This window comes from Tupaia chinensis, unplaced genomic scaffold, assembly GCF_000334495.1.
Source record: "Tupaia chinensis unplaced genomic scaffold, TupChi_1.0 Scaffold000028_1, whole genome shotgun sequence".
Lineage (NCBI taxonomy): Eukaryota > Metazoa > Chordata > Mammalia > Scandentia > Tupaiidae > Tupaia > Tupaia belangeri.
The window spans coordinates 982,643-1,004,168 of record NW_006159458.1 but is presented as its reverse complement, the minus strand read 5'-3'; the positions used below and the strand labels follow the sequence as shown (position 1 = coordinate 1,004,168).

The 21,526-nt window shown below is 41.9% G+C and overlaps 1 protein-coding gene across 1 annotated transcript in view; it reads right to left on the bottom strand.

The window, feature by feature from the left end:
* TMTC1 (transmembrane O-mannosyltransferase targeting cadherins 1) overlaps positions 1-21,526 on the bottom strand; it is a gene marked incomplete at its 5' end in the record, with an annotated part of 320,118 nt that extends 298,592 nt beyond the window's left edge. The window contains 2 exons of the mRNA XM_014587030.2: positions 860-1,037; positions 21,306-21,526. Of these exons, the coding sequence (XP_014442516.1) occupies positions 860-1,037; positions 21,306-21,526 (399 nt within the window). The remainder of the gene's footprint in view (positions 1-859; positions 1,038-21,305) is intronic.

Genomic DNA, 21,526 nt, shown 5'->3' with positions numbered 1-21,526 from the left:
AAACTGTCCAGATCCAATTTGAGGTGCTGTAAAAGATTGTTCTGAAACCGTGGTGTTGACGTACCCCTCAGAAAACCTGCACTTTGCATGAGCAACACACATCAGATAAACCAGCTGTGTTCCTGAGACGTGAGGCAAGGCAGCTGAGCAATGCCATCTCATCTGTGGCATGATGAAGTAAGTACTGTCAAGAGCATCACGGAGCCAAACTAGCAATACTTCTAAATCAATTTCTCATCGTTCGCAAAGTAACCACACTTCTTAAATCTCTTGGAAAACAATCTGCTAGTCTCCTTGGTCTATCTTTCTGACTTGAAGAAAGTCAGTCTAACTTTTATGGGCTTTCCCCAGTACCTGTCATTCTGCATCATCCATATTATAAATATGACACAGAGTGAGAAAAAGTAAAATAGAAACGCAGAGTAGGAACAATGACTCAGCATGGTAAGTCTCTCAAAATGCCTCTTGCTGTTTAAACTACATTAAGACTTAAATTTTCTGTAAAGAAAAAACCGCGAACTTTCATTACTATCTGAAATAATAACAATGGTTATGTAGAAAAGCAGTTAAATCCTATAGATGCAATAAAGCCAATTTGAACATTCAACCAGAAAGTCGTCAAGTAGAATGTTTTATATAAAGGTAAACATTTCACTAGCACTTTAAGTCACATGGCTTTGAAAGGGGAAAAAATGGGCTTAGCTTATATTGGGTCATCGGAAAAGTCACAATGTATTTTTCTGTTTTTCTGTGCAAAAATGTGTCATGACTTTCCCAACGACCCAGTCTATACACATATCGTGTGTATACATGTATTGTTTTTTGGTTCATTATTTCATTGTGTTCCAATTATACTTACCGCCTCAGTGTGAATAGGATGCACAGCAAAAAGCAACGCCGTAATGAAAGCAAGTCCACGATTCTTGAAGACAGTTTTATCACAGGTGTACATCAGCACGAGCGTCACTAAGCAGTGTAATATCACATTTACTGCATGAAAGTAGAATGGGTCCATGCCCGTCAAAAATATGTTCAGCCTATAAAACAAAAACAAAAGCAAACCTGTATTGACTCTAAACACAACGTAACTTGAGGAAAATAGAGGGAATCTATATTAAAAAGACAAGTTACTCAATCGTTTTCAAGTGATTCCTAATATCAGATTATTTCGTACATTGGAATATGTCAATTTTTTCATGTCTGAGATGTCTCCTATCTGCAGAAATCCATGCATGTGCAATACAATATCATTAAAGTTCTGGAAACCTGGGTCTCACTGAGAAGGCAAGCAAGCCAGTGCTGAACCTGTCTGTCCCTCATTCCATGGCTAACGCAAACACCCCTGCGATGTTCTTGCTTTCACACCAACTCCTCCTTAGCAGCTGAGTGTTCAAAGGCAAGTCTAAAGTACTAAGGGTCAGAACCACAGCCACGGGGGATGACAGAAGCTCCAAGACCATGACTGCAGTCACAGTTGGGACAAACCAGGGATGACCATGTTCTCTCCCCATGGTGCTGCCAGGAACCATGCTGGCAGGTTATTCATCGTCTACCATCCCACACAGAGACCCCCACGTTAGGGCACCTACATGCTATGACAAATGCAGCTGAAATTAATAAAAAGATGAGCCAAATCATGATGTTTCAGAATTTGTGTTAAGTGTTTTTTAACAAAAATTCTCACAGATCTCAGAATCTGATTTTGGGGTTTTGTTGTTGTTGTTTTGGTGAGATTTTTGCTATAGGGTGTGTGCACTCACCAGAGAGACAAAAAGGAAAAAAATCACTACCACCACCACCACCCCCAATGAGGGTATGACCATGTAGCAACCCCTTTTCCTCCATTGTCCTCTCAGGATCTTGAGCACACATGCACACATACCCACCATGATTTTAAGTCATGGGTTTGGGAATCAAACCATGGTCCGACTACATGGGAGTCCAGCAACGTAACCATTACACCATCTGCTGGTCCCTTCATCGATTTTTAAAAATTATTTTTAATTGCCATATAATAATTGTAAATAATGGTCCAGCCCCAGTGGCATGGTGATAACACACACCTCTAACATGGAAGCTATTTGGAAGACTGAGGTTCGGTTCCCAAGCTGACCTATGAATGTCATGCACACAGGTGTGTCTGTGATCCTAACTGGCTGAGATGGGTGACTTGGGACCCTGTTGGGGGTTCTTCTTTCTCCCTCTTATGAAATAAATAAGTAAATAAATGTTTTAAAACAGAAAAAGAAATTACACATATTTATGGCATACAGTGTAATTTTCCACTATATAGATATAATGTGTAATGACTGGATCAAGGTAATCAATATATTTATAACTCAAACAAATATTACTACTTTGTGTTGGGAACCTTCGATATCCTATAATTTAGATATTTTGATAGGAAATCATTAACTATAGTTACACTACTGTTCTATTCCTCTTTCCTACCTGTAATGTTGTATTTGTTAACGAACATCTCCTCAACCCCTCACCCTTCCCAGATTCTATTTACCACTATTCTATTCCCTACTTATAAGAGAACAGTTCCCATATATGAATGAGAACAAGTGATTTTTCTTTATGTGCTTGGCTTATTTTACTTAACCGAGTATCTTCCAGGTGTACCCATGTTGCCTTAAATGACAGAATTTCATTCTTCTCAACAGCCAAATAGTATTCCATTGTATATATACAGCAAGTGTTCTTTATCCGTTCATCTGTTGACAGATACCTCAGTCGATTCTTGGCTACTGTGAATAAGAGTGCAATAAACATGGGAGTGTAAACATCTCTATGACTTACTGATTTCCTTTTCTTGAGATGTTTGCCTAGTAGTAGGATTCCAAGATCATAGGAGTTCAGAGCTTGGCTTCTAAGACAATGACAAAAAAACTAAAAGAAAAGCGTAAGAAGGGAAATCAATTGTGCATCAGCTTAAAAATATTGACAAAAATGCAGAATAGAGAGAAGACTGACTTAAATTCAATAACAGAACAGGATGTTCTGCCATTGAGTCTATAGAGTTATAGAAAAAATGCACTTGGGACCCAGCACTTGGTGGTTAAGGTACTGGACTCCCATGTCGTCAACCGCGATTCGAGTTCCAGACCCAGCGGCTTGAAACTCATGCCAGGCATATGTGTGTGTGTGCATGCCCAAAACCCCAGGAGGAGAATGGATTGTGGAATGGCCATATCCCCTGGAGAGTGATTTCTCACTTTGTCTCTCTGATTCTCTCTGGTGGGCACACATATCCTATAGCAAAAAATCTCTTTCTCAAAAAGAAAAAAATGCACTTGTACACAAGGTATGGTTCTTTGGGGGAGTGTGTGTATATGTGTGTGTGTGTGTATACGTACACACACACCCTAAGTGGTATTGTGTTTAGTTGTCTATACTTCAGTCCATTTCACCAAAACAGTAATCCCAGGTCTTTATTCTCATGTACTGGATCTGCTTCTCCTACAGAAACAATACCTCTTTGCCAAAACAACTGAGAATATAAAAGTCAGCTTCAGACGTGGCATATGCATATTCTTGACTTGATTCATGAACAGCTTTAACCTACAGAATTTTAAACATCAAGCTTTATTTGGACATAGGCATCCAAATGTCATAGTTACTAATCTATCCATTTTCACTCCCACTGAAGTTATCACAGTTCTAACTAAGCCCAGAAAAATGAATTGTTGTATGGGATCCAACGAGGGCTCTGAAGCAAGATTCGGCCCAGCTGTGCTGGCAGATCATGCGTCTGCACACACTCCACCATCCTTACTGCAGACACTGATGGGAAATAACCCATCCGGAGGAAAGAGGAACAGAAGGCGAACTCGGGAGCGGGAAGGCCTGACTAATGTGTGAGAACAGCAGCACGTTCCAGAATGGGGGACCCACACGTGGTGGCAGAACTGCTGGAAATCAGAAAGCTCAGGAAGGAAAAGGCATAAGACAGACAAGACCAAGACATATCCTTGGAGAATGTGGATACGGTTCCAAAAAGCCCATGCCTGAGGCTTGTTTTACAAAGCCTTCTACTTTATCAGACTCAGCTTCCAAACCAATCATGCCACTCATTCAAAATTCATCCACACCAGTGATGATGAGGGAAGAAAACAGGCAGTCTTGCCTATCTCTCCTACTGTTGGTGGGTGTCTCAATTGGAAGATCGATAGATTGACAATACGCATGAAAGGCTTTAAAAAGTATGTAATAGGGCCAGCCTGTAGCATAGAGATTAAGGCGGCTGGATCCAACATGGCTGACAGTGCAGTTCAAGTTCCGCACCAAGTAGCTTGAAATACATGTCGGGCCCATGTGCATGCATGTCCAAAATCCTGAGAGGAGAAAGGACGGCAGTATGGCCATTCCCCTTTAGATGATTTTACTCTTTGCCCTCCATCCCCATCTCTCAGGCAGGTATGTACATCCTATTGCAAAATTTTTTAAAAATAAAGTATATATCCTTTAACTGAAATTCCACTCTCATAGACTTTCCAGAAGGAAATAACCAAAAATAAAAAAGTATTAGAAGATTTACCTATGAATATACCATATGTTTATATGTGTGTGTGTGTGTGTGTGTGTGTGTGTGTAAGAATGCATTTCAGTGTTAGCTATAAAAATGGCAACAGAGAGAAAGGTAAGACATCCAACAAGTCAAATCCTTCATGTATTTGATATTCCCATAGTTACTAAAATTTAGATCATAAATCTGGTGTACAATAATAGAATTATTTATTTAATTTTAAAGAAGTATCTATTAAAAGAATTATTTATTTAATTTTATTTATTCATTCATTTATTTTAATTTGACCAGAGAGAGACACACAGAGAGAGAGGGCAAGTGAAACATCAAGTTACCAAGTCCAGGACTCAAACTATGGTTGGTCATGTGGGAGTGTCCAGTGCCTTAACCACCACGCCGCCTGCTGGTCCCAACAGCACTATTTTTAAAAAGAGGACAAAAGATTCATTTTCTGAAGTATTGGTTATTCAACCATTTGAAAAACAAAAAGCATCACTACGGATGGAGCTATTACTACATTACTATACTTTTATAGAAAATTTCACATACACTCCTTTCCCCTTCCAAAAGGGACATAAAATAGGAAGTATGAGTTGTCCATTTTGTGGGCCATACACATCATATTTTGAAAAAGTGCTGGTGTTACCTGTGGAAGCTATTACTTTTGGAAAGTGATTAGGATAGAATGTCTGGTGCTTTCAGTGAATTTATTCAGATCCCAAAATATAAGAAGAAATTGCTGAATAAAGAACCCCTGCAGAGTAAGAAGATAATGGCATAAAACCCCCACCTGGTACCCAATACTGGTGAAGCTAAGTTTAGGAAATCACCCAGAACACGGAATTAGAAGAATCTTCTAAAATGTCTAAAACAAATGGAGGATAAATTCTCCAAGCTATAGACAACTGAACTTGAGAGGAAATGCTGACAAAATTTTAGAACATATCCTATTTTTAAGTACAGAGAAAAAGACTTTCTGATTTTTAGGAGCCTCACCTTTGTACCTTTGTTTTCTTGACATTACCAAGGCAGTTCCATATAAGAATCTCTAGTTTCTCTTGAAATATTAGAAGGCCTGGCAACTAGGAGCCCACATGGCTTCCTGGAATTATGAGTTCACAAAAAAAGGAGTTAACTGATTAACCTCATAATTTACTAGTAGAGAGGATGGAACAGACGTATCACATCTCTGTTTTAACAAAAGCACTTATCAACAACTCTCAAAGTCTCCCTGCATACAAGGTAGCCCGAAGAACATGTGGCAAGCACAGAGTGGTGAGTAATAAATCAACGTCTCCTCGGATGAGGCCTCCAGCATACGTCACATGTTCCGATGGTATCTGTGTTCTGCTCAATACTTTTATCAAAGACCTAAATGCAACTACAAAGTGTGTGCTTATCAAGATTACAAAATACCTGTATCTGGAAAGGAGAGTTAATGGACTGGAAGACTGACTGAGACTGGAATTGCTAGTTAATTCCAAAAGGATTACGTAGAATAGTGGTAAAAGTACATAGAAGAGTGGTAAAAATAAAGACCCACAATGGGACATAAAAGAAAACAAAGTACTTGCAATCCAGATTGAAACACATACATGATACTGATTGTGCAGGGTGTTTTCAGTGGTCCTCAACTCAAAGAGTTTATGTGTCCTGCCTAGTGAAACAAACCAAGCCACCAAAACAGACATGGAACTGCACATGCCAAACCCATTTCTCATTTAAATTTACACCAGCAGGTACTTAAAGAGCACCTACTATGTGTCAGGTGTGACTCAGAGCCCACAGAAAGTACGATATGACACCTGCTCCCAAAGGGTTGGTGTGGTAGGTGCGGGAGAGGCACTGACAAAGGTAATCAATGCTAGTTAAAGAGTTGTGGCAATGAAAGAACCTACTAGGTGCAGAGATGATGAAGAGAAGGGTATTCTACCTGTGGGCAAGAGAGGCAAGGAGGTTATTATCCATGGGAGCTAGCAGCCCCTCAGAGTGCTTCTTGAACAATAGAGCAACACTGCAGTAGAGCTCTAAGATGCTAATGAGGTGGGGTGAGGTTGGGGTCCTCCAAAATGATGTCTCATGAAGGTAGGTTTGTGGAAATCAGGGATGCTAAAGGTAGAGGAAGATGACAGACAGAAATGATACCGAGATCTCCAGGGAGATCTTTGTCATATCATGGCTAGATTCCCAGTGTCTAGCACAATGCCTCATTTATTATTGTCATACAAAACATGTTTGGATGAACGACTAAACATATGAATGAATGAATGAAACACTCTAAATAGCTTCTCCAAGAGAAACTAACATCCTATAAGGATGTTGCAAATAGGCTGCCCAAGGGCCCGGTTTAGCCACAAACAGTTCTGCCTCACCTTTATACCTTTGTTTTCTTGAATTTACCAAGATTTTCAAAGCAGGCAGTTTCATATAAAAATCTCCAGCTTCTCTTGAAATATTAGAAGGCCTGGCAACTAGGAGCCTACATGGCTTCGTGGAAATATCTGGGTACCTATTTTGATAGGATAATCCCTTACAATTTACCGTCATCTCTGCCGATTCCTATAATATTCGTAATCTAAAGCCATTTATCTATCATTACATACACATTGTTTTTTCTTATAGTAAAGAAGAGAGTGAAATTTATCTTGGGTCTGTATTACTATTGCACATGAAAAATGAAAAGACAGTCAAAATGACTGCTTGTTTGAAGAAAAACATCTTGGGAAGAGGAGACTATTCCTACGTGTCTAAGCTGCAAAGGATTACATGTCAAAGAAAATAACCTCATGTCTAGTTCACCTCACTCAATTACATGATCAGTTTGACTCTCTCAGCATTTAAGTTTTCAAATCCTAATACACAAAACACTAGGGTCAGACGTCAGTTCAAAGAAAGAAGTAACATTTATACTAGTAAACATTTAAGTATTTACAACTAGATCAGGTGCTTGGAGAACCAGAAATGGCCATAGAGAAGTGTGATGACAGCTCACCTGAAATACCATCTAAAAAGAGCAGTGTCAGGCCTGTCCCACGCCCTAATGGTTAAAGGAACCAGATTCCACATGGCCAACTGCGTAGTCTGAGTGTCAGAACTGGCAGCTTGAAAAACAGGCTAAGTATGTGTGCACATACGCCCCAAGTCCCAACAGAAGACTGGAATGGAGAAGAGATTTCAGAGTGACCGTGATCCACTGGGAGTGCTTTCTCACTCTCCCTCCCGCTCTGTCTCTCTGTATTTCTCTGAGTGTACAACCAAATTCAAAAAAATAAATAAATAAAAAGAGCAGCATTTCAGATGTCACAGCACCCTGACTATATCTAGTGCAAGTTTTCAGAATCAAAACGGCACCATCCGCTTCAACTTGTATGAATCCTAACTAAATGGAACTGGGAAAAGTGACAGAGGCGGCAGTTCCCTCTTATGCCTGACAAGAAGAGCTATTGTGAGGACTGGCAGGCCCACAACCCACATAAAGACCACTACAGCCTATACAGAAAGTACTTCTGTGAGGACAGCTGCCCAGAAGTTGCCTGACCACCTAGGAGTGATGCCACCCTTGCCATCAATTCCAGCAGCCAAAGAGAATTGTCCCAAAACAAGTAATCCTTCTCTCTCTCTCTTTCTTTCTTTTATTTGGAGAGGTTTTTGCTATAGGGTGTGTGCGCTTGCCAGACAGACAGAGACAAAGAGACAGAAAGCGAGAAATCACCCCCCTGGGGGGATGGCCACGCAGCAATCCCTTCTCCTCCATTCTCCTCTTGGGATCCTGGGCACGCACGCACACGCACCTGGCATGAGTTTTAAGCCACCAGGTCCAGGATGCGAACCGTGGTCGACTACGTGGGAGTCCAGCAACATAGCCATTACGCTAACTGCTGGTTCCTTTCTCTCTTTCTTTAAAATTCTTGTTTGCCCTTACTTCCCTGACTACAGCCATCGTTTACCGTGGCAGGCGTATTCTGCATTGCAATGCCTATTGCCAAATAAACATAATTTTGCTCTGATCAAATCTTTTTCTCTGCTGGGCTCGGCAAGTGGTGTGGTGGATTAGGGCACTGGACTCCCACATGGCCGACCACAGTTTGAGTCTCGGACCTGGTGGCTTGCTTTCTCACTTTCCCTCTCTCAATCTCTCACTCTGTATCTTTCTAGTCAAATAAAAATAAATAAATAAAATTAAGAAATAAAAATTAAATAAATAATTCTTTAAAAAATCTTTCTCTCTGCCTAGTATTTAGTGATTGACGCCTCCCTGACAGCACTAAATACATTTTTTTTTTTTAAGTTTTTGCTTTGCCAGAGAAAGATAGGGAAAGTGAGAAATCACCCCCAGGGGTGATTTGGTCTCCTCCAGTCTCCTCTCAGGATTTTGAGCATACCACACAGCAAGCAGCTGGTGTGTTTTTCAAGCCACCAGGTCAGGGACTCGAGGCACTCAGTCAGCCATGTGGGATCCAGCTGCCTTAACCATCATGCCACCAGCTAGCCCCATAGGCAATATTGAAAAACTTACTAACTACATTCCTCAAAATTTATGAGCATGTCTTCATATATTGTAAGAGACTAATTTTTTTTTCCTCCTGGTATCTATCTTAATGAGCACACAGTACATTCCAAGTTAAAATTAAATTGGAAGTTGGAAAAGATGATCTTTCCCATCCAACTCTAAGAATTTCTGGTTTTACTTGGTTTACTCTCCATTTTTCATTTAAAACTAAGCCAAGTGGTAGGAAATTTTTTTTTTTTCCTGAAACAATCTTAATAACCGTTTGGGCTGAAAACCCTCCATAATTTGGCAGATATGAACACAAATCACCCTTCTCTATTGGAACTCCCTCTGCCTTTTTGTAAAACTGCCCAGGAAGGTGGGGCCATGAGCTCACAGTAATCAGATTAGCTATTTTCCATAATGGCCTCATCCTTTCCCAGGGAGGGTCACAGGGTCACAAGATCTGGCACCAAAGAGGCCAAGTGGCCAGAGGAGGAAAAGAAAGGGCCATTGGCTCTCTCACTGCCTCCTCAGTCTCACAGCCTGGAGCTTAAGATAAACCCCATTATTCTCCTTTATTTTTCTACTTTCACAATAGCTCTCATGAAGAAAAAACAAAAATGGGCTGAAAGAGACTTATACTAGGGACCACTTGGGTTCTTCCTCAGGTTGAATCAAATCGCTCTGCCTCAATAAGCTAGCAGAGTTCTGGCAACTGGTAAGAGGTCATGACTCTCCATTGTGGTGACTCAAGTCTAGTTCCTGACCCTGAGCCTAGAGTTCTTCCTGGTATATATCAAGTGGCATTTTAGAAGGCTAGCCATTTACTGCATTCCTAGAAAAATGATTAATTGGTCACCATCCATGATCCCCTCAGGTCAGAACAATCTGATTACTCCCTTGTCTCTGCTGCCGCCATGTTTCTAAATGCACACACCTGTCTTGGACTGATTAAACTCTGCACTTGGACTCTCGTACTGCAGCATCCCATCACCCCACTGCAGAGAGCTCACCTCAATGGCAGCATCTCCAGATCACTCTTGGTCACAGAATCAATGCCTCAGGAAAGTGAAAATTGGCCCCGTTGGGGAATGTAGTACAGGTGTAGAAAGACATGTACAGACAACATGCGATAAACACACTCCAACACTCTCAGTGAGTCTTTGGTTCCCTTTCTCTACCATAGGCCAGGGGTATTTTCAATGTCATTAAATATAGGTCCCCACTGAGTCCCTGTAGTTCCCAGGCTTCTTCATCACCTAGAGAGCGAGTTACCACTGCAGATACCTCGATCACACTCCAAGCTATTCTAACTCAGTGGCTCTAAAACTGGGCCCAGAGATCTGCCCACACATCCCAGGGATTCAAGGCAGTTGAGTCTCAGAACAATGAGTGGCAGGCCTCAAAGTAAGGGACAGCTGCCTAGAGTTGGCAAGTTTGCCAGAAAAAAAAAAAAATTTTTTTTTCTCAGCATTAACACAACACACATTTGTTTCCAGTAAGAAGGACAAACCAAGGGAAAGAAACAATGCAGTGCACCCCTTTATTATCCGTTCCCGATGTCTCTGATGGGGGCTTTGCCACCACAGCCCAATCCTAAACAGCACATTCTCCTGTCTTCCTCTATTGCCATTCAGCTTTCTTCTTCTCCACCTCTTGCCATCAGCACAGCTCTCAAATGCTCATGAGTGGTTTCCATAGTATTCTTAGATCATTCAACCAATAAATAACAACATCTGGTTCTTCTCATTTTCCCTTTAAGGCAAATCCCTTTGGCCCTCAATCATTTTGGTTGCTCTTCCTCTACATTCCCTCCAGTACCAGAAATAAATCAGCAAATCATCATCACTTAATGTAGCTAAAGCACCAAATGATGTAATTCACAGGCGTCCATGCAAGCGACGGTGTGGAGGGGAGATCGGCGCTCAGGCAAAGGCAGAATTCATGGTTTTAATTTGAGCTCAGTGCATCACAACCTCACCTGGTTATGAGGAAATGGCAACCCAAGAAGAGCAGTTATCGTCACATTATTCTCAGAGCAACACTGTACTAAAGAAAAGGTGAAGAAATTGAGGACAAGAAGATCAGTACTCTCTGTGAAAGGCAGCAAGGGTCAGAAGAAATCTCTTAAAAAGACAGCAAGTTCAAAGGATAAGAAGAGCCTCCAACCATTTTTGCTTCAATACACCAGCTAAGGGGAAGAAGGTCCAGAAGTGCTAAAGATTCTCATCCTCTACAGTGTCCCAGTCCCAGAAGGTACAACAGCGATCAATAACCCAATATCTTAACCAGTATCTTAGTTATAAATGTAACTGAGCTGTCAATTTCTAGAAAAATGTTTTTATTTATCTATTTTGCCAGAAGGCATATGCACTCCTGCCAGAGAAAGAGAGAGATCCTGCAATGGGATATAGTCATACTACCATCACTTCTCCTCCATTTCTCCATCCTCTTGGAATTGGGGCATGCAGATATACATGCATATGCACGCACACATACCTGGCATATTTTTCAAGCCATGGGGGCCAGGATTCAAGCTGTGGTTAGTCATATGGGATCCGGCTCCGTATGTACAGGACTTAACCACTGCACGATGGAGCCAGCCCTGGTTTTTCTTTTGAAGGTTGTATACAGTGAGGTATCTGGGTATAATACAATTCTGATGTCATTAATCCAGAGTTAATACAGCTTCACAGACAAAAGTCCTCTATAAGACTCCCCACTCTTCAGACATCAGTCTCAAGTTCAGTGGTCCCCAGGTCACCAGCATTCTGACCAACTGGCAACAAAATTGGGGCTTACCATAACCTTCTCAGGTTCAATAATTTGCAAAAACAACCCACAGAATTCAGGAAATAGCTATACTTGGAATTGTCATTTTATTACAAAGAAAACAAATAAGGATCAAAGAGACTCATAGGACAAAGACTAGGAAGGTCCTAAACACAAATGTTGTGTGTCTTCAGGACACATCACCCACCCTCCTGGTAGGATTACCTACCAGGGCATTCAAGCAGACTTTGGCGTCCAGGTTTTTTACTGGAGTTTTGTTGTGTAGGCAAGCGTGATGGAATCACTGCCTACAAAGCGGAACTCGATCCCCAGACTTCCTCCCCTCGCAGTAGGTTGGGAGGTGGGGCTGATACCCATGGCTCAAGCACCAACCCTCTTATCATATGATTTGTCTTTCCAGCGTTGCAACCCCTCATCCTGAAATAACTAAGGGGCCCACCATGGGTCCCCTCCTCCTCAGCATAAACTCAGGTATGTACCCAGAAATCATCAATGAATCCTATCACTAGGGAAATTTCGAGAGTTTAGAAACTCACTCCCAGGAACCTAGGATGAACGCAAGACAAATTCCCCACTTTGCAAGACCGGGGAGAGCAAGTCGCAGTCATGTTCTTCCTTTGACAGTGCATTTTCAGGCACTTGTACTCCATCTGATTCAAGAGGATATGATATTTCATGGCTATCTCTATGACTAGGAAAAAACGGCCATTTCTTACAAAAAGAAGGGCATTGGCATTGGGAGAATTTTAGGCCCCTGACAACAGGATATAGAGAGAGTCCTCTTTCTCTGCATTTTGCCTCAGAAGGTACAATTGCCGTCTCTAACCTTGAACTTTGCAGGAGGAGCCACCAATCATTTATGCTTCAATACATCAGCTAAGGGGAAGAAGATCCAGAAGCGCGAAAGATTCTCATCCTCTACAGAGTCCCAGTCCCAGAAGGTACAACAGAGATCCCTAATTGCCACTTGCAGAACCAAAGTTGCCCTTTAACCTCTCATAAGCAGGACACCCTGGAATCCTCTGATTGTGTTCATGGAAATTCCTAAACAGGTTTTACTTTTCTTTTTGAGACAGGAAGAAACAAGGTAAACCAGCCAACAAATAAACCAAACAGACTCTTGGTCTACATTATAAATGTGTAGCCCTACTTTAATATTTACCTGAAAAAGTTGAGCATTCACAAAAATTACCCTTTAAACAAATTTTTTTTGATTGACAGATAAAATACAAGTTTTTTATTTCAGCAGTTAATTTTTCAGCCCCTAAATTGCAATCCAGGGAAAAGTCTATGTAGTAGAAATAGTCTTCATGGAGCTTACACTGTAAGGGAAGATAAAAATCAACAATAAAGAAATTATATCAGACAGCAATGAGGGATACTAAGGCATGGCAGGATGAGAAGGTAAGGCTGTCACATGGAAGAGTGTTTGCTATTACAGTTGGGGTAACCAGCAAGAAAGGCATGTGTGATGAAGAGACGTTTGAGCAGAGACTAAAGGCGAGGAGCGCACCATACACAGACCTGAGGAAGAACATTCTGGAAGAAGAAGCCCCTGGTAGAAGCAGGTTTGGCCTGTACAAGGAACAAAGGCCCCTTGAGTGCTATTGTAAAGAATGAGGTGGAGACTGGTAAGAAGTTAGAGAGGCCGCCTACAATCAAATCAAACATGAGTTTGAAGAATAAAAATTCTATCATGGGACCAGCAGTTGGCATAATGGCTATGTTGCTGGACTCCCATGTAGTCGACCGTGGTTTGAGTCCCGGACCCGGTGGCTTAAACTCACACAGGGTGCGTGTGCACATGTGCCTAAGATCCCGGGAGGAGAGTGGAAGACAAGGGATTGTGGTGTGGCCATCTCCCTCCCCCCGGGGGGTGATTTCTCACTTTCTGTCTCTCTGTCTCTCTCTGTCTTTCTGGTGAATGCACGTGCCCTATAGCAAAAAAATCTCTCAATAAATAAATAAATAAATAAAAATTTTAAAAATCCTATCTTATCATATGGAAAAGGAAAACTGCTATTACTTTGGCATGATCAAGCATTCCTCACAAGTATGATGACTACACACTCAAAGTTAAGAAAACAATGAGGGGCTGGCAGGTAGCATGGTGGTTAAAGGCACTGGACTCCCACATGGTTGACTGCAGTTTGGATTTCAAATCTGGCAACTTGCTTTCTCACTTTCTCTTTCTCTCTTTCTCTGGTCAAATTAAAACAAATAATAATAAATAAAGTTAAATGAAATAATTCTTTAAAAAGAAAACTATGAATGTAGTGCCAAAGAGAGAAAAGGCATTTGGTGATAAAATCAGACTGTCTCAAAAAGTGATTTCCAAGCCTCAATCAGAGACTCACCTATTAAAAACTTTCACGACCCAACAATATCTTCCTGTTCCTTTTCCATCCCTCTTGCACTATCAGACTCTGGTCTAAAGCATATTCCACTATAATTACAACCTTCTCCTCTTGGAATTTCTAAGATAATCTTAGTTAGACATAATATTTTCAAAGGATTTTTTTCCCCTCTTTTCCTATAAAATTTTTCCTTGACTATTTCTGTCATTGAACATCCTAGACAGTCTAGTCAAACATCCTAGACAACCTTCTCCTGTCTCTTGTGATAAACTTAGAAAACAAATGGAGCAGCCTTTTAGTAACAGGCTGTCTCAAAATAAAATTCCGTAGATGTAAAATCAAAAGGAACAGAACTAAAAGGAACGAGCCACCATTTTTGTAATTAAGTTCTGGCCATGAGAACGAACTTATTTTTCCTGGTTGGTATTCGTTTATGGCTAAAAGATGCAAACTGCTGCAAAAAACTCTCATGATCGAACATTAAAATGCTGCAAATTCTTCCAGCTGCACATATTAAGATATTCTATTTTTCAGCCGTGACATTTTAAACCACCCACTTTCACTCTTAGAGTTTATGTTACCACCAGAAGCCTTCTATAACATAAAACTTTACAACAAACTATGATCTCGTAACCTAAAGGCAGGGAGACAATCAAGAGTTTAGGGTCCTTTAATTTCCTTAGTTTCCTCACCTTTAACATTAAAACAAAAATCACTGACTTATTCGGGTTGAAGCAGCAACTTTCTACTTGCTTACTAAAAGGAACAGCATGCTAGCAATTCAGCATGAGCTTCTTCCCAAGAGGAAGTGGGGGGTGATGGAAGGATAAAATTAAAAAGCTAAGTACCTTTTAAATCAATCAGGGCCATTTTTCAAGAAGGGGGTTATGGGCATCATGGGGTTTGGTTCTGTGTCAGTTCAGTGTCTACAGAGTAGCTTAATGCCCTTCCTCCAGATTTCAGAGTTACAAAGAGGTCATGGCCAGTGAAGGATAAAGAAGCAAAAATTAAAACAACACAAAATAAAATAAAAGGTTGACGCTACAGATTAAGTCTTCCCAGATATCTTGTTTTGACTCGACTATGGTCCAAAATATTCCTGTGTGTCCTTGGGCATGACTTCATGTAAAGACTGAAAGTGAGATTTGATTAGAAATAGAATTTCATTAGAATGCTCAGTTCACTTCAAGGCACCACAAAGAGATGGACAACGTGTATCAGTTTGGATTTGCCCAGAAAAGCAGAACCACCAGGGGTGATCCAGAATAAAGGATTTATTATAGGAATTTGACCTTTCACAACTGTGAGAACTGGTTAAATAACCTGAGTAAGTCTGAAGCCTCTGTGTCTGGCACAGAAGTTCAAAGTCAGCAGGACAGCCAGTCTGGAAGGAAGGATGGATAGACCCAACATCGGGAAAAGCAAGGATGAGCTGCCGGTCTGTTTCTCACAGTGTCTGCGGCTCCAACCGTAATGATACAAGTGATGTGCAAAAAGGCTGGCCCTCTTCTCTGCAGGGCTGCACACAAAGCTACTGCATGATTACAATAGCTGAAGGAGATCTGGAGAGTGCTGGCGAAGCTGATGGCCTGGCCAGCATTTCTGTGACAACCTGTTCCCAGCAGCACCTTCTGAGCAGGATCAAGGCCCCTTCATTTCCAGCTTCTAAATGTTACAGAATGTCTCCTGTGACCGGCCCTACCTCAGAACCATCCTAGGACGATAGTTCTAAGAAACATAGTTCCTGGGACCAGTGGGTGTCATAATGGTTACATCGTTGGACTCTTACACAGTTTGAGTCCTGGACCCGGTGGCTTAAAACTCACACAGTGCAAGTGGGGTAGAGGGTTTCTTGCTTTCTGTCTCTCCAGCAAGCATACGTGCCCTATAGCAAAAATCTTTCTAAACAAACAAACAAACAAACAAACATAGTTCCCAACTTAGCTAAACTCACATAGTACATAGCCAACAAATCTTGGTAAATTGTCTTCATGTACCATTACCTCATCCCTCCCAAACTGGTAAAAGTTGATGCTGATAATCCATTCCCCAGGTCTTTTTTTTTTTTTTAATACCTATTTCAACTAAACTCATTTCTTAGGTGAGTAAAATTATGATTATTACCCTTATTACATAAACAAGCAACTTTATTAGTATTGATGAGTAGGCAAGTAAGTACTTTTACAGTAAAAAGTACTATGCATCTATCAATTTCTTTTTATTTTTTTAATCCATGATAGAGCACACTTGCACATGTGTGTGAGACAGAGAAAGAGAAACAGAGAAACAGAGAGAAAGGAGCACCTGGCACAGGTCCTGGCCATGCTGCGGTCCCCTTCGTCCAGTTTTCCAGCCCACTGGATCATGGGCACTTGAGCATGTGCTCAGCATGCTTCAGGCTGATGGAGCTGAGATTTCAACTGTGGTCACCAGGTAGGATCCAACTTATCTTGAGCAGCTTATTACTGCTAGCCATGAAGTCAGCCCAATTATATATAATCTTAAGGGAAGGTCTAGCTCTCAGGATGTATGACACATAGTCAATGAATCCAAGATAACACACTTTAAAGAAAAATAGGTTATTCTCAGCAGGTGGTGTGGAGGTTAAGGCCCTGGATCTCACCTGGCCTACAGTATAATTCAAGTCACAGATCCTGAGACTTGAAAACACACTGGGTACATGTGTGCATACCTAAAATTCTGGGAGGAGACTGAAGAAGGGACTGCAGCATGACCATCCCCCCAGGGGATGATTTCGTACTGTCCCCTCTCTGTCTGTCTCTCCCCAGCAAGTACACATACCCTACAGTGAACTAAAGGAATGAAAAAAGTTTTATTTTGTACTGGGAAACACTCTGTAAGGAGAATGAAAAGATGAAGTACAGAGTGAGAGGAAATATTTGCCCATCATATCACTGAAAGGATACATACCAAAAATATATAAGGAACTTGTTCAACATTAAAACAACAGCAACAAAAATTCACCAAAAAAGGGGGACAAATAGCATAAAGATACATTTACCAAAGAGGATATGGAGGGCAAATAAGCCCATAAAAGGTGTCGAAGACCATCAGTCATTAGGAAAATGGATGTTAAAACTACTTGCCTAGTGGCATATTGCTACACACCTATAACAATGACTGCAGTGAAAACCAGAGACAATACCAAGTGCTGACAAGGATGCAGAGAAACTGGATTACTCATACACTGCTGGTAGGAATGTCAGCAAAACAATACAGCAGCTTCATAAAAAATAAATAAATAAATAGGGGCCAGCAGGTGGTATGGTGGTTAAGGGCGTTGGACTCCTACATGGCCAACTATGGTTCGAGTCCTGGACCTGATGGGCTGCTTTTTTGCTCTCACTCTCTCACTCTGTCCCTCTCTGGTCAAATTAAAATAATAATAATAAGTAAATAAATAAAGTTAAAGAAAATAATTCTTAAAAAATTAGGAAAATAAATAAATAAACATGCAATGATCCTGCAACCCAGCAATTGGTTTCCTAGGCATTTCTTCCAAAGAAAGAAAAATGTATGTTCATGCAAAAACCTGTAAATGAACGTTTATGGCAGTTTTATTTGTAATAACCCAAACAGGAAACAACCCAGATACTCTCAGCAGGTGCATGGATAGACGAACTGTGGTATATGCACACAGTGGATATTATTCAGCAATCAGAAGGAACAAACTAGTGGTAAGTAAAGCTCCAGAGACATGATGAGTACCAAAAAGCAGATCTCCGTAGGTTATATACTGCATGATTTCATTTATGTCACAGCATTAAAATGATACAATTACAGAGACAGAATAGATAGTTACAGAGTAGGTTTTTGTGATAAATTAGGGGTCTCTGCAGTGATGGAGAAGCACTAGAGATCCTTGTGATGGAACTGTTTTATATCTTGACAGTAGCGGTAATCTCAGAAATCTACACAAACGATAACAGCATAGAACTAAATACACACCAAAATAAATAAATAAAAAGAACACATGTAATTGGTGAAATTGGCATTAAATCTGAATTCGTTAAGCTGTGGATTGCTTCAATGTCAGTTTCATGATTGTATTACTGTGCTATAGTTAGCCAAAATGTTATTATTGAAGAAAAAGACTACGGGGTCAGCAGATGCCATGGTGGTTAAGGCGCTAGACTACCACATGACTGACAACGGTTCAAGTCCCAGACCCAGCAGCTTGAAAAATCACACCGGGTACATGTACATGCATGCTCTAAATTCTGAGAGGGGAGTGAAAGAAAAGGGACTGCAGTGTGGCCATCCTCCCAGGGGCTGATTTATCACTTTCTCTCTCACTATCTCTGTCTCTCTCCTGCAAGCACATGCAACCTATGGTAGCAACCTTAAAAAAAAATAAATAGTATAAGAAATCTCTATTTTATTAGTAATAACTGCACAAGAATGCACCATTATCTCAAAATAAAAACCTTTTGAAATGGATTGTTGTCTTAAAGATTTTACTTAAACAAGCAAATTTAAGATAGAACTAAAATGGCTTGCACAAATTTAAAGGGCAACTTGGAATTGTATTTTTTTTAGGAGAGACTTTTGCTATAGGGTACATGTACTTGCCGGAGAGACAGAGACAGAAAGCGAGAAATCACCCACCCAGGGTGATGGCTACTCCGCAGTCCCTTCTCTTCCATTCTCCTCTTGGGATCTACACTAAGCTGATTTTTAAGAGTTCTTCTCCCCGCTCCCCCACCCTCCTCCTTCACCCCTATTTTGACAAACCCCTAAATTCCTCTTGGCTCATTGTCTGCTCTCTTCCTCCCTCCCTCTCTCTAAGTACCCGCCATCCCCTTTCTGAACACCACACTTTAGAAAGCTGAGAGGAGGAAGCTCTATGTCCTCCAGCAAGCAGGCACAGGCATTGGGCCAGACAGACCTTTCTGATGGAAAGCCCTGAGCAGTGAACAGGATGGTCTCCACCACTGTTTTCAATCCAGTGTACCTCAGGCTGTCAGCTTATACACCTTCCGGAACCAACGGCCTTCACCAACGTAAGTGAAGAGGAGGCAGGTCAATTTAAGTGAAGCATGTGTATTAGAGCTACCTAAAGAGATTTTAAGAAACATTTAGAAAAATGAAAGTACTGATCAATTTGCTCAGCAATGGTCATTTTTCAGTTAACCAATAAACTTTCTAGCCCTCCTAATCCACAGAACTGCCACCAAGAAGCAGAGTTTTGTTTTCGGAAGACCATCATTCTCAAGGTTGAATCAATGGATAGGACAGAAAATGTAAAGGCTGATATCCCAGATAAGGAAAGAATTCCTTCCGACTGGCAAAAACTGATCTTGGCTGGCAAACAACTGGAAAATCGGTACATTTTGACAACATTCAAAGTGCACTCTTCCTCTTGAGTTGGGCCTTTGTGGTAGGGTTATGAAAAGAAAGAAGTCTTAACACCACTCCAAGAAGAATAAGCATAAACAAAAGAAAGTTAAGCTGTCTGTCCTGAAAAAATGTAAGGTGGATGAAAATGGCAAAATTAGCTGTCTTTTGTAGGGAGTGTTCCCTCAGATGGATGTAGTGACAGAGTTTTTATGGCCAGGCACTTTGACAGACATTATTGTGGCAAACGTTGCCTGACTTACTGTTTGAACAAACCAGAAGACACGTAAGTGTGTATGAGCTAATGAAATAAACCTAGAAAAAATCCAAAAGACCAAACAAAAGCAAAACAGTATTAACGTTCCAAGAAAACAAATGCTTATAAACCCAAAAAAAAAAAAATCATCTACAGAGTCAAACGTTTAATTTTCTCACTCTCCTTAAAATATAAAACTTTCAGAGCCAGCAAGTGGCATCGTGGTTAAGGTCATTGCACTCCCATAAGACCTAGCGTGGTTCAAGTCCTGGACCTGGCGACTTGCTTTCTCACTCTCTCCCTACCTCTCCCTCGATAGTCAAATTAAAATAAATAAAATAAAGTTCAATAAAAAATAATTCTTTTTTAAAAAATTAAACTTTCAGTGGAAGAATGAAGTCAAAAGCTCATGAACTGTTGCCAATTGCTATGGTTTCCTTTTCTGTCATCAGAGCCACCTGACCAGACCTGGGCCTCTGAGCAGGCTTTCCAGGCTGCCAACCCAGTCTCAAATGATCATTACCATAACACCGGCTCCTATTACAGCCGTTGGAAAAGTGCTGAAAATACCGAACCAATATAGTTTCAGCAGTTCTGTCCGATGCATTAAAAGAAGCTTACACTCTGAGCTAAATTATAAGGGCTGAGCCAACCTCACGCTGCATGAGATGGCACTTGGCTCCAATAGCCCTTTTCCACTTTCTCTGAAGCTAGCCCTCTTTCTAACGCAGTTAAATACTCCACCCTACACAGACCTGGCGTTTTCTCGGTTCCCTTTTCACTTCTTAGCGCCAGAAATGCTGAATCATGACTCCGAGGCAGTAAAAGAAAAACTATTTCGGTCGGGACCCCAGGATCCCCAGAGGGTTCCACGCTTTTGCGATTCTTGGCTTTGCACAGTGAAAACCAGTTTGGCAGAGTGGAGAGACTGGGGGAGCAGCCTAGGGCTCCGGGTGCAGGTGAGATGGGGGGGGGTGTCTTCTGCTCCCCTGGTGCCAGCTCTTCTCCCAATCCTACGCAGCCCTGGCAACTCGAGGCTTCCCTCCACGTCTCAACCCTTCGGGGCAGATAGACTCATCATCTGCAAAGCTGCCCAGCATCCTCAGAGAAATCCCAACTTGCTACGTCCACCACTGCCACCTCTCCAGAGTCCGTTGGGCCCGCGCTGGTCCCACTTGGTCACCATCTGGTGGGGGTCCAGGGTGCGGAGGCGGTTCCACCAGCCAGCTCCCAGCCCAGCCTCATAAGAGAAGCCCGCCAAAAGCGTAGACACTTGGGTAACTCGATCCTAACCCTCCACCCGCGCTCCCAACCTCCCCGGGAGCCCAATGAGGCGGGACCCAGGACCCAGGCGCTCAGCGCATAGTCGGGCACAGTAATGGAGAAGGAAGCGTAGAGGGAAAGGGCGGCAAAAAAGAAATCCCCGCACTCCAAGCCAGTCCCGCAACTTCTCCTGGCCCGGGGGTAGGATGAGGGTAGCGGGAGGCAGCGGCCGAAAGCGCCAGGTGAGGAACTCACTTGAAGGTGAGGACGCAGAGCGGCCGGTAGGACTTGTGGCTGGTGTTCTCGGCCATGCCCTTGCCCCAGAAGTCGTTGGTGAAGATGCCCCAGCGCAGCGGGGCTCCGGCCCGCACGTCGGGGTTGTTCACGATCGCCCACACATCGTCGTGCACGAACTCGCCCTGCAGGGAGCGGCCGTAGCACAGGCAGCTCGCTCCGGCCAGCAGCGCCACGGCCCC